This window comes from Gavialis gangeticus, unplaced genomic scaffold (genome assembly GCF_001723915.1).
Source record: "Gavialis gangeticus isolate Ggan-Ray unplaced genomic scaffold, GavGan_comp1, whole genome shotgun sequence".
Classification (NCBI taxonomy): domain Eukaryota; kingdom Metazoa; phylum Chordata; order Crocodylia; family Gavialidae; genus Gavialis; species Gavialis gangeticus.
In genome coordinates this window covers 142160120-142173100 of record NW_017729025.1, presented here as the reverse complement: position 1 = coordinate 142173100, position 12981 = coordinate 142160120, and the positions used below count along the sequence as shown (strand labels likewise).

General features: G+C 40.9%; 1 protein-coding gene across 3 annotated transcripts in view; it reads left to right on the top strand.

The window, feature by feature from the left end:
* The first annotated feature begins 35 nt into the window (after nt 1-35).
* The window catches only part of USH1C (USH1 protein network component harmonin), a 111456-nt gene continuing 98510 nt past the window's right edge, over nt 36-12981 (top strand). For all 3 annotated transcript variants that reach the window (XM_019519671.1, XM_019519669.1, XM_019519670.1), the window contains exons 1-4: nt 36-118; nt 7835-7902; nt 10786-10929; nt 12137-12275. In XM_019519671.1, coding sequence (XP_019375216.1) covers nt 83-118; nt 7835-7902; nt 10786-10929; nt 12137-12275 — 387 coding nt within the window. In that variant the 5' untranslated portion in view covers nt 36-82. The remainder of the gene's footprint in view (nt 119-7834; nt 7903-10785; nt 10930-12136; nt 12276-12981) is intronic.

Genomic DNA, 12981 nt, shown 5'->3' with positions numbered 1-12981 from the left:
CCGCGGCGCGGGAGCGGCAGCAGCCAGGAGCCGGAGCCGGAGCCGGGAGCCGGGAGCCGGTGCGGGCGCGGCGGCCTCGGGCATGGAGCGCAAGGTGGCCCGGGAGTTCCGGCACAAGGTAAGGGCCGGGCAGGGCGCTCCGCGGAGCACGGAGGAGCGGGGTTGTGCCTCCGCGCTGCCTGGGGCGGGAGAAGGCGCCTCGCTCCCCGCACCTGGCCCAGCCATGAACTGCCCGGCAGGTGAGCTGGGAGCCAGGCACTGACAAGCCCCCAGCATCCTCCTCCCAAAGAAAGGCAGGCGTTCAAACAGCCCTCGGGCAGTCCAGAACTTGTAAAGAAAAGGAGACAGAAGACTGGGGGTGGGGGAAGCATCCCTTGGGGTGCGTAAGGGGGAAGAGCTGCCCTTAGTGAACAAAAGGCGCTTTGTTTCGCGGGGAAAGGAAGGAGAAGCAGTCATAGCAGCCAGCTCTCAAAAGGGGAAGAGAAAAGCGAGGCTTAAAGTCCACAGCCTGGCTGTTTGCAGGAGAGCGGCATGAAAGGGCAATGTTCAAAAGGGATTCGGACCCGCCTTGACATTTGTGTGGGCAGTGGTGCGTGCAGCCATTGGCAGCAGACGCTCTTGAGAAAGCTAGCCGCGCACTTGGGGCAACAGGGCGCTTTGTCCCCAACCCAAGCAAAGCTTCTGCAAAGGCCGTTACTTGGTGTGTAGCCGCTTTTGAAAAATAAAGGCTAGCATCTAGTAAGCAAGTTCAGCCTGAAGCCTCTGCCGAAAAAGACTTTCTCAAGTTTCCAGTTGAGATTTTTCTTTTTCCTCAACCTTCCTTCAAGATCTTCTCTACTAGGCAACTCGTCGTTTTCTTTGCCCAGCTTCTGATGAGAGAACATAACTGGATGTATCTGTATATTTTTATCGTTAAGCAGAGAAGTGTCCTAAAAGCTTTTAGAAGCAATATCTTAAAATGAGGCAGAGGGACCAAGAAGAAACCTTTATGGAGAAACAACTCCCACAACATAAATGAAGACTCTGGATACATTTTGCACTTGAAATTTACAGCTGACTATAGTTGTCCAATAAAAATTTCCACATCACTAACTGACGTGTGCTTATCACAGGGTTGGGTTAGGTTAGGTAGAGCCTGAGCTTCCGAGTCAATAATTACCATCTTGGGTCTTTTACCCTGTTCTTTTTCATGTTATGTATCATTTATAAATAATCTTGGGCATGAAAGTAAAAGCGATGCATGTGCAAGTAAATATTACCTTTATAAGGAATTCAGGATCCAGCCCTTTGCTTAAATCAGCCTACAACACCAACATACTAGTTTGGTTTTTTAGTTCAGAATTTTGTATATTTACTCTTTTGAGGTACTGTAATAAAAATATCCAGATGTAGCCTCTGAGTTTCTTATCAGTTTTATGCATTTTATATTTGATTTTTTTGTAATTTTATTATTTTCTCCCTTTCTGCCAGGCAGAAGTTATAACAGTTTACTTGCGTTTCCCTCTGTGTTCCTAGAGGAAACCAAAAGGTCCGTACAGTATCTTGAAAGCTGGCGTATCTGGGCTATTGCTTTAATTATATACCATTTCAATTACAAATTTTATATCACGCAGTTCAGATACTGTTCCCATGTTTTGTTCTATTGAAGAAACAAATGTATGCCAGATGCCAAATTACTTTAGATGGGTGTGTTTTGGGGTTTAATCATTATTATTACTGGAAATTAAAAATAAATTTGCAATGAAATTAACTGTCTTATGAAACATCCGCAGGCAAACTATTTACTTAGTAGTAGTCTACAATTCAGAGTTACACAATTTGTATAAAGATGTCCTTAAATGAATATGTGCCATTTCTGTATCAGTTGAGTTTTTATTTTGAATCTATATAAATAGTGTTTTATTTTCTAATGAAAATGTCTACATTTATTTTTCATGTCATTCTCTGTAACTGGTGTAAGGTGATATAACTCTTGAGATGCACAATAGTGTGACTCTTGACCATTTGGGTAATAGCCCACGTATCCTTGTAGCTCTAACTGACTTGGGTTAAGTAACCAGGCTATATATTATTTGTACAAAGTCTCCTTAAAATGTATTTATTTTCCAATCTAGGTATTTTTTCATAGTGTAAAATTGAGATGTTGTAACGGCTTGTTCATCTCTGGTTTGTTTGTACCCTCCTAGGCTTAATAGTATAGTTAATGAAGCTTGCTTAAGGAAAGAACAAATCTTGCATTTATGATGTGTGTTCATACTTACATATAGTATCCTTTGTCTCCACATCTGTTTATTCATAATGCATTTGGCTCTTAAACCTATATTGACTGCAGAGATAGAAACAGGAACTATTAGACTGAGCTAAACCAGTGGTCAGGTATTCTGTTTCTGGTAATAGCCAGTACCAGAATCTTCTAAGGAAGGGGAAAGAAACTGCAACTGTAGTATAACTTGTCAAAAACTTGTCCGTAACAGCACCTAACACTTTCCAGAGGCTAGCTCACATCCTGAAATACGAGCAGTTTATATTCTTTTTATATTTTTGTCTCCCCTGTAACTCTGGATGTTCTCTGTACAGTCAGATAAATGTCTCCTTAATTAAAATCTTCCCAACTTTTGTCTCCAGTGTCTTGTGGTAGAGTAGTGATTCTCAGCTAGAGTGTCTTAGCACCCTGGATTGCCTTGAGATCCTTCCAAGGGTGCCCCAAGGTACCACTCAACTTTAGTACTATTAGGTGTACAAACATGATTCACAAAATAAAACCAGAGTTTTTAAATAGGAATTCATAATGTTAAAAACATTCTGACCTGTTGTGGTCTTTCTTAGCTCTTTGCAGCAGACAACTTGCTCCATTATTTCTCTGTAGTCAAAAAATGAGTGAAAACTAGAAGTTGGACTCCTCTGAGGGGTGCCTTGAGTCTAAAAAGGTTCAGAACCAATGTGGTAGAGAATTCCACAAATTAACTATGCAATGTGAAAATAGTATTCCCTTTTATTGGCTTTAAATCGTCTTCTCTTCAAGTTCATGGACTGTTACCTGGTCCTCAAATTATGAGGAAGTAAAAATAGGAACACCCCACCCATATTTTGCTGGTCATTAGTTTCTACATCTCTATCCTAAATCTGTCTAAATCAAGCTAACAGTTCTAATCTGTCCAGTCTCTCTTCATGTGGAAGTTTTTCCATGCCTCAGATTTCATCATCTGAATACCCTCTCTATTGTTAATACCCTTTTGAGGTAGGGTAACCATAACTGAACACAGCATTGTAGGTGAAATAATGCCTTTGCCTTGAATAATAACATAAAAATTTTAATATGGCTCCAACTTGTTCCTTATGCATCTTAATGTTGTTTCTCTGCTGAACTTTTTTTTTGCAATAGGGCTCAGTATTTAACTGAGCTAATTTTTATGTTGATAAATGCCCTAAACCAGTGGCTCTCAACCTTTTTAGAGTCAAAGACACCCCTCCCTTGACTCGAGTCACCCTTCCATAACTTTTGTGAATTGATCGGTCGCACCCCATTTCTAGAACCAATTGATTTTATTATTGTGCTTGCCTCCTTGCAGAGGGGCTAGGCAGTGGGGGTTGGAGACAGCCAGGCAGGAAGAGCCTGAGCCTGTCCCTATTAGCTTATCTAATCATACCTGAAGCCTGAGTCATCCCTTATCTGCTTATCTCCTCACATTCCTGCAGCACCCCTCAAAGGATCTCAGGTCACCCTGGCTGAGAATCACTACCATAAACTGATGATGTGTGATATACCTTTGTCTCAATGGTGTCTCCTTTGGCATTTAAAAGCAACCCACGATTTACCATGTGTGCCCACCCCCTCACTCCCCCTGCAGGTGGGGAGGGAATGGGGGGGGCACAGATCGAGACAGAGGGAGGAAAAAGTTATTTTGGGGCAAGCCACCCCAGCAGGTAAGTCTGTGAGGGAAGGAGCTATTGGGGGGCGGAGAGGCAGGGCAGATCGATCCTTACTTTCTCTTTCACCACTCATGACTTTCTCCTTCACCGCTCATCCTTCACCCAAGCTGTGCAGGGCCTTCCCCTGCTCCAGCCCCCCTCCCTCCCTCTCTCATTGCTGCTACAGCTGCCAGTGCTGCCTAGCATTTGGGGGGGACCACGTTCCCCCCCATATGTGCAGGCTGGGCTTTGCACCACATGACCAGCTTCAGCATGTGCATCCAGCCACTGGGATGAGCCTCATCCCTTGCCAGCCCAGCAGTGGGACTTGCATGGTTTTGGGCCACTCCCAGGTGGGATGCAGCTGGGTTCAGGGAGCAAAGCCCAGCCCACAACCACAGCTGCCTCCACCTCACACAGATGGGGGGGATACGTGGCCCTCAGGGCCTCCACTGGGTACACAGAGTGGCAGGAACCACGGCTCGATCCTCCCACCACCTGCCTGGTTGGCTGGGGCCCCACCCTGCGTCTGCCTCTGTGGCACTGTCCCTGACTGTAGGGGTCTCGATCTGGCCCCCACCCCTTCCAGGCCCTATGGACTGACCTGCTGGGCTACGGGTTGGGCATGCACGTGCATGCACATGCACTCAGTCACCCACCCCAGCCTTGGATCAATTCGAAGAGGCTCCAAGATCTACCGGTCAATCGAGAACCACTGGTTGGTGACCACTGAGTTAGAGCCATCTGGGTCATGTGGTAAGGTGGGCTTGCTTGGACAATGCAAATTTTAATACAGCTAAATATAAGAAAGGTAAAACAAGGAACCAAGAATGTAAATCACATTTCCAGACTTAATCTTTAGTATAATCCTTAATACAGGGTTATATTTTGCAAAGCATTGATTCAGAAAAGGAGTTAGGGGGGTTAGGATAGATAAACAACTGAATGTGTCTGGACAGTGTCCAAGAGAGTGCATGTGATCTTTGGTTGCATCTGCAAGAGACTATCTAATAGAACTAGGAGGTGTCAGTGCCAGCGTGTACAAGGTGACATATCAAGAAGCATGGTAAATTAGTCTGCCCTGAGCTAGGAGCAGCTGTGGCCAACTGGATACTAGTAGCAGTCTGTCTAGTTTAAAGCCAACTAGGTCTCCTTGCACTGTGCTGAAGATGGTTCTGTAACTCCACTGTAAGCATGCCCATAGTGACATTGTGGCTGGAATACTCTGTCTAAAGGCCCTGCCACACATTACCTATATTATGCAATTAACTGTTTAATCATGCAATTAATTTAGACCAGACACATGTACAAAGTCATTATCATGTAATTAACTGGTTAGTCATGCAATAAATGTAGAATGGCCACACATGCAAAGTAGTTATCACGCCACCAAAATGTCTGTCCAGCTATTAAAAGATCCACCAAGCTGCAAAGTTAGTGCTTAAAAATGTGTAGCAAGTTTATAGCTGGTTTCTATCCAATATTAAGTTGAACATGTGGTAGGGTGCTAAGTACATTTCCCATAGTTGAAAAGAATATTGACATTTGGGGATAAAAAACTGGATCTAAGGTCTAGAAAATCTGCTTTACAGTGAGAGTTTAAAGGAGGTTTGCTGGTTTAGTTTCCCCAAGAGAAAATTAGGAGGTAACATGATCAGTCTCTAAGTTCTTATACAAGAAAGATATTTTGACAATAAAAGTTTCTTTAATTTAGCAGATGAAGGCAAGGCAAAACAAAATCCATTGCATGAAAATTTGTGCTTGCGCACTGTCTAAAGATGGACATTGGATTTCTCCTGGGGCAAAGCCTTTTATCTGGGATCCACTGTCATGCATTAAGTACATGTAGAGTATCCAAATTAACACTTTGGGCTGAGGCAGTAATGGCTAATTCTAGTTAACCGGTATTCAAGCTGCAGTTGTAAAGATCATTTTTCCCTCGTTCCCCCAACATGCCCCTGTTTTAATGTGAGTCAAACCTGGGACAGTCAGCTCAGGATTAAACACAATGTCTGTTTTTAGCTTTTCAGACTACAAGCAAGAAACAGGTGTTTAGCAGAGAGAGTAAATAACAACCTATTAATTTGTATGATAGTTTATTCATCATGGGAACTGCTTTCAATCAAGATTAGCTGTCTTTCTGAAAGAGGTGCTGTAACTTGGCCAGGTTGATCGTAGCAGCAAAGTTTTGACTTGTCTGACACACCAAAAAGGATGAGGTTGCAGTAGTTAGGCCATACAGTTATTAGGGCCTGGATAAGAGGTTTAGCAGTGTGCACAGAGAGGACAGGATGGATGTTGTGGAAGAAGAAACAGCAAGATTTATACTCTGTATGCTTCCCACCGCTGAAAATTGTGAGGAACAGTGGGCATGCCATTCCAAGGCCTTAAATAGGCCTATGGCTGCTAGACTTCCAAGCCACACGGCACTTTTTTTTCTCAATTTGCTATTTTTTCAGGGTCACACTGGAGGGAGCAGGTTGACATTCTGGCTCTTAAGTCTCCTGATGGATGTGTTGGTGTGTTTTGAATACCTTTCAGAAGAGGGCTTACATTATAACATGACAGTTGCTGACTGTAAGTTCCTACACAAGGGGAATATTTTGATAATAGAAGGTTCTTTAACGTAGCAGATGAAGGCATGACAAAATCCTGTGTGTGAAAGCTGGTGTTAGATGCTTTCAGGCTACAAACAGAGTACATTTGTTTCCTAACACCTGACCTGCAAGTAGCAGTTGGGTCCTCTGGGCCAGGACAGATATTGAGTAACACTAGTAAAACCAGTCTGGTTGTATGAGCGTAGTGCAATGGTAAATTTGGCACCATCTGTATTATCTTGAGTTTCCATCATGTATAATTAAGCTGAATCAAAAAGTTTCTGAGTACAAGCATATGGTTTCATTTTTATGCATGCTTTGTCTCTGAAATTCATAGTTGCAGAGCGCTTATTAGTATTGTTTAATCGAGCAATATTACCCGGTGCATAATTAAAACTTAGAAAATATATACTATAAAGAAAAAGAAATATTATAATAGTATCTTCTCAGAGGGAGTCATAGGAAAGTACATATAAAAGGAGAGCAAGAAGTAGCATACAATATGGTGTGAAACATTTAATAAATTTAGGATGTGACATCAGTGTTGTGAACCTAAAATAAAAATTGTTTAAATATGCAAATTTGTCATTGGACTTTGTTATGGTAATTTTAGCCTCTTAGATTAGACATAAATTGTTTGCCTAAACATTAAGCTTATCTAAAAGTAAAACTGGTGGGATGTTTTAAAAGTCTATAGGTTTTATGGGTCTTGAAGATAGACTCTGGCTCATGGTGTGTCTAAACTCTGTACTTTTAAATTTTATTTTAGTGCAGCTAGCAAAATGAAAGCCTTGTAATCTGATGCTAGTTTAAGTGAATGCCCTATTGCAGAAGGAGGAAAGAATGAATAGCAAGCAGCAAGCTCTGTCAGAATACTCATGCTGGGAGGAAGAATCTAGTCTAGCATGGGAGTTCATGTAACCATGTAAGAGATGCTGAAATCAGTAGTCTAAGGCCACTAATCAAAAAGTATAATTGTCTTGTGACGTTTTTGGTTGGGAAAGCATGTGCTATATTAATGAATGGCCGAAAAGGTTTCTGAAAATATTTATTCAGCAGTACAGTCATTATCAGGTAAGATAAGAATGTGATGTTATACTATATTTTTGGAAAATTAGTATTAAAAAATCTGTGATAGCAGGAATTTGACTTGGTGGTCAGTGTTGTAGCATTAATACAAAAAACTTGTTTTAAGTTTCAAATGCAAAGATCCTATTTAGGTATGAAAAAAGTTTTTCCCATGGAATATACTGTCCCTTGCTCAGGAATTTGGGACTATGCTCTGACTATTTGGTAACAGACTTAGAATGATACAATTGCATTTTCAGGTTGACTTCCTCATTGACAATGAAGCAGAGAAGGATTATCTTTATGATGTGCTGCGGATGTACCACCAGTAAGTTCTAACTTCCTACTTTTCAAAGCTGCTATAGCACTGCTGCATTGTTTATTTAAAGATGAAACAGTCAAAAAATTAATGAAACAGTAAATCTAAGGATAGTCGATAGAAAATTAGCTGAAGTACTAGTTTTTAGTTTTATTTAACAAAGTCCTTTAGGTTTATGATTTAACACACAAATAACTGGATGTTTAAGTTTGAGCATAGCATTAGCATTAGTTTGTTCTTGGAGACTTACAAAGTATAAAATTAATGAAAACTTCATGGATCATAAAGTAAAAAAATCATGTGCATAATAGGCCCTTCATTAGAAAAAAAACTGTAGCATGCTTGGAAATAGTAGTGATTTTACTGGCATTATTTAACTAGTCAGCTTGCTTGTTATGTTTAATTCCCCATTCTTACAGATTTTTCCACTTTAGGAAAGGTACTGTATTTACTCAAACCTACGAACACCCCCCCCAACAACATGGAGGGGGCAGTGAAGGGAAGAGCCTTGTCTTAGATTCAAGTTCTGGCCTGGTGGGGCAAGCCACTGCTCAGGCCCCAGCACTAGACATGGAGATGAAGCCAGAGCTGAGCTGCCACTTGTCTTGGACCCAGGTGGCTTGTGTGGACGGGGCGCAGAGCAGGATGTCCAGGGGGTGGGGGATGTACGGGAGAGCCACAATGTGAAGCTTGGTGGGGAGTGTGGGGAAGACCACCCAGCCTGCCTACCCCCCACCTCTGCCACTTACCTCTGGCTTGGCTGGGCCTGGGGGCTGCCACCACTGCTTCTGCCTAGTGGGCTGTGCTAGGGCCAAGGCCAGGGCTACCACTGTTCACTGCCTACAAGCTGGAACCAGAGCTGGACCAAGAGCTACGCAGAAGGTAAGTGGTGGGGGCAGGGGAGTAGATGGGGAGGGGAGGGCAGGTGGCACAGGGACAGGCACAGAAACGGGGAGGAAAGGGAATGGGGACAGTTGATAGGGGATCAGGGACAGGCACTGGGGGCAAGGGGTAGGGTAGGTAGGCGGTGGGGAGTAAATGGAGGGGGCAAGCACAGGCACAACCACAGGCATGGTCCCTACCACCACTGTTTTCCCCACCCTAGCAGACGGGGGTGGGGAAATTGAATACAGCCTTCCAGTAATTAGACGTCATACATGGAATATCATAAGCTTATTTATAAGAATCATTTTATTTTACAATTATTTTATTATAATAAACATAATTTTCCATGTATGGAATCTAATTATTGGGGGTCATCTTAAATTCAAAGTTGTCTTGGATTTAGGTAAATATTGTATTGTAAACTGTCTTGGCAGAAAAGCACTTAATGCATTTGAATGGAAATCTGCCTTGCACATTTCAGTATTTTATGACATTGTGACAAAAATATCAGTGGTGAGATGTTAGGCCAGGTACCAGTTCCATGTGTTTTGATGTTAATCAATGGTGTGACATTGGATTTATACCAGTGCAGTGTTGGACAGAATCTGAGCTACTGTTTCTTAAGGAAGATGAGAATATTTTTTCCACTCTTCATAGACAGGTGACTCTAGACATTGTTTCTGTTCATATCTTAATTAATAGCATGTTAGTGAATTGAAATGGAGACCCTTCTATGTGGTCTTTGTACTAAGATATAGTTTTGTATGCACTCAGCTGCATATCTGATAGGATTTCACTCAGGCCTAATTGCTTCTCCGTTCATAAAGCTTTGCCTGTTACTTGTGAAATTGGGAGGAATCAGTGGTTGTTAATTATTTAAAACTTTCCTACAGTTACAAAATTAACAGATACCTCAAACATTGACTTTTCCCTCAAGTTCAAAAGTTGTTCTGCATTTTAAATAAATTACCAGACATTGCTACTGAGGTTTACTGGCTGATCATAATAAAAAAAGAGAGAATTTTTTAGGGGAAAAAAACCCCATGTCATAAGCAGAAGTTAAAATCCATTAAATTGTAAATAGCATTTTCAAGTTGGTTTGAATATTTGGGAATCTGACCTCATTTTGAGGTGTATTTAATTGCTGTTAATGTTAAGTGGCTATAAGTAAAGAAAAGTAAAATGCCAGGAAACCTAAATGCTATGATGACAAGCACCTTACAAAGAATAGGCAAATACTATGGTACAAATTCTGCTGTCCATTGCACTAGAGTAATTTCTTGTGCACTAACAGAATCATTCTAGATTTAGATTCATAAGACAAAAAACACAATGTGGCCCCATAAATATATCCCAGAGTTGATAAAAGCAGTATCAAGAACTGTTAGGCATGAAAATCCCCAGTGTCCATTCACAATAATTTTGGTTTATATGGTTTATCATCTTTTTAAATTTCACTTTGCAGCATAAGTTGAAATGAGCCAGAAAATGCAAGCAAAATCTAGCTCTAACTTGGAGCAGCATGTATCTTTTGGATCAAAACTATAAATCTGTCCTCTGAATCCAGGAAAAAGAAGACATTTACCCAAAACCTGGCCCAGATTTACTCAGAAATTTTTCAAATGCGGGAAGAATTTCAGGCAGTTACCAAAATCCAGTAGACAGGTTTCCCTTGTTTTTGAATGTTGTGACCAGAAAATAGTATAGATCCACTTTTGGGACCTCTGTGATGGTTTTAGACTCCTTGTAAAACTGCTACAGATTAAACACTCATATAGAACATGATATAGTTCATTTGATTTTGAAAAATATCCATTACAAATTCTGTATAGACACAGAGATGATAACTACTGTACCTCACTTGTCTTTGCTCAACATTAAAAATGTTTTTAGCAAGTCACGTATGCAATAGAACTGGTTTCTATACTAGTGTGTATAAGTTACAAACGAAACATCATTGTAGTGAGTGTTGTTCACCCAGTCCTGTGCTTTTGATGTATTTTTTAGATCCATGGATCTTCCAGTGCTGGTGGGAGACCTAAAGCTTGTGATAAATGAACCAAGTAGATTGCCTCTTTTTGATGCCATCCGTCCTCTTATCCCATTAAAACACCAGGTGGAATATGATCAGTTAACACCAAAACGGTCAAGGTAAGGAAGTTTAGAATATAACAGATCATTTCTTGTGAACGCAGACAAGAATTGCTTATTGATATGCAATCAAGTCAGTTGTTTGGAGGAATATGAATATTTATATTCAATATAAAACTGGGATCAGTATTTTAGTTATCAGTATTTTATTTGCCAAGAACTGCAGTTTTGGTTTGACTGAAATTATTCATCACATTTTACAAAACAGTTGTAAAGGGGGAAAACAATAAAAGAAGTGTTTAATTTTTTTATTGTAGAATAATTTTATTTTCAATTTTGAATTCTAAATAGCAAAAGACAGTAAAATAAATACGAGGCCACAATGCTTCATTCCTATAAAACAAAATATTTCAGTCAGCTAGCAAACTGAAAAAGCAAGTCAGTCACACAGGTCTAGTCATATGTGTGCCATTGCAAACAGCTAACATTGTCCTAGATATTTTTTTAGGGAATAAACTCTAGGGAATGGACACATAACAAACTTATTGTGGAGTAAATGGACTATTTTGCAGTAAAAGTGAAGTAGACACATCACACAGCATTAATACAGAGCCTACTGTACAGTAGCGTCTCATAGCAGAAACTGAGACATGATGCTTCTGCACAATCCTGGGCTACTGCACAGTCAGCATCACAAAAAAGCCATTTGTCAGTGCTACTGCGCAGTAACTGGGGTTACTGCACAGTCATTTAGTACTTATTTATACAAGTACTAAATGACTGTGCAGTAATGACTATGCAGTCAGCATCTCCTGTAGATGCTACTAGTAGCTCTTTCTTCTCCAGAGTAAAGTTACCCCACAAAAAAATTCTAGCAAGTGACCCCTGGTTATTAAGTTGTACATTTTGTGTATTCTCTCCTTTCAACAGTTTCATCTGGAGTTAACCCTTTCCTCCATGCAAATTGGTTCTCTTTCTATTTAGTGCCAAAATGTTGTAATAACATCTATGGAAGGAAACTAGCTTTGGAAAGTTAGTCATGTGTTCATTTCTTACTATGGGGTAAAATTACTGCAGAAAAAAATTGGATTAAGTTACTCCATAACAATTGGTTTATTTGGCCACACTATCTAAGTGTAGTTTTAGTAGTCTTTTCTTTCTCAAATCCAAGTATGATGAGTGAAAAATATTTAAACAATAAAAATGAAAATTCACTTGTCACAACTTATTATTCAATTCAATGCTATGAAAAATTCCCCTTTTGCAGAAAGCTGAAGGAAGTGAGACTGGATCGTTTGCATCCTGAAGGGCTTGGAATAAGTGTGCGAGGAGGACTGGAATTTACCTGTGGGCTCTTTATCTCTCAGTTAGTTAAAGGTGGACAAGCAGACAATGTTGGACTTCAGGTGAGAAAACAAATTCTTGGACGTGCCACTGTAGAAAGGCCTCTTATCATGGTTTTAGGAAAAAATTTAATGAGAAATGTTCTTTAATCTCCTTATGCAGATATCACTGAATTACTTGTGCCCTGTAAGTCTTTTCCTTTTAATCAAGTACAGGAAAGTTGGCAAATCAAGCAGTGCTTCTAGAACTGTTTTTCCACCATTTAAGGTGACAAACAAAAAAATATTTTTTTGTGTTTGGCATATGTCTGTTCTGAAGACTGGCATGAAAGGACTACTTGAAGCACTAGTATTCACTTTATGCCAAACAACACGAAATATAAAGTGTGTACAAAGAACTTCTCCTCCAACTAGAATGAAGAGCTTTGTGAGTGGCTAAAGCCTGATATATGCAGGTCATAGCATACAGAGGATAATAAAAATGTAAATTCCGCCTATTGTATTCACTTGATTCCAAGATGAGGGCTTTTCCTCATTTTAACATGGTGGTAGGGAAAGAGCCTCATCTTGGAATTAAGTATTAAAGGGGGCGTGGGGATGGGACAGGCAGCTTCTGCAGCTCTGGCTGTACCCCCAGCCTTGGGTCAAGGCCAGACCCAGAGCAACTGCCTATCCCTCCTCTCCCTCCCCCCATCCCCGCCTCTGCACCCCCTGCTCTCACCCCATCTTCCATGCCATTTCTGCCCCACTGCAGTCTCGGGGGGGGGGG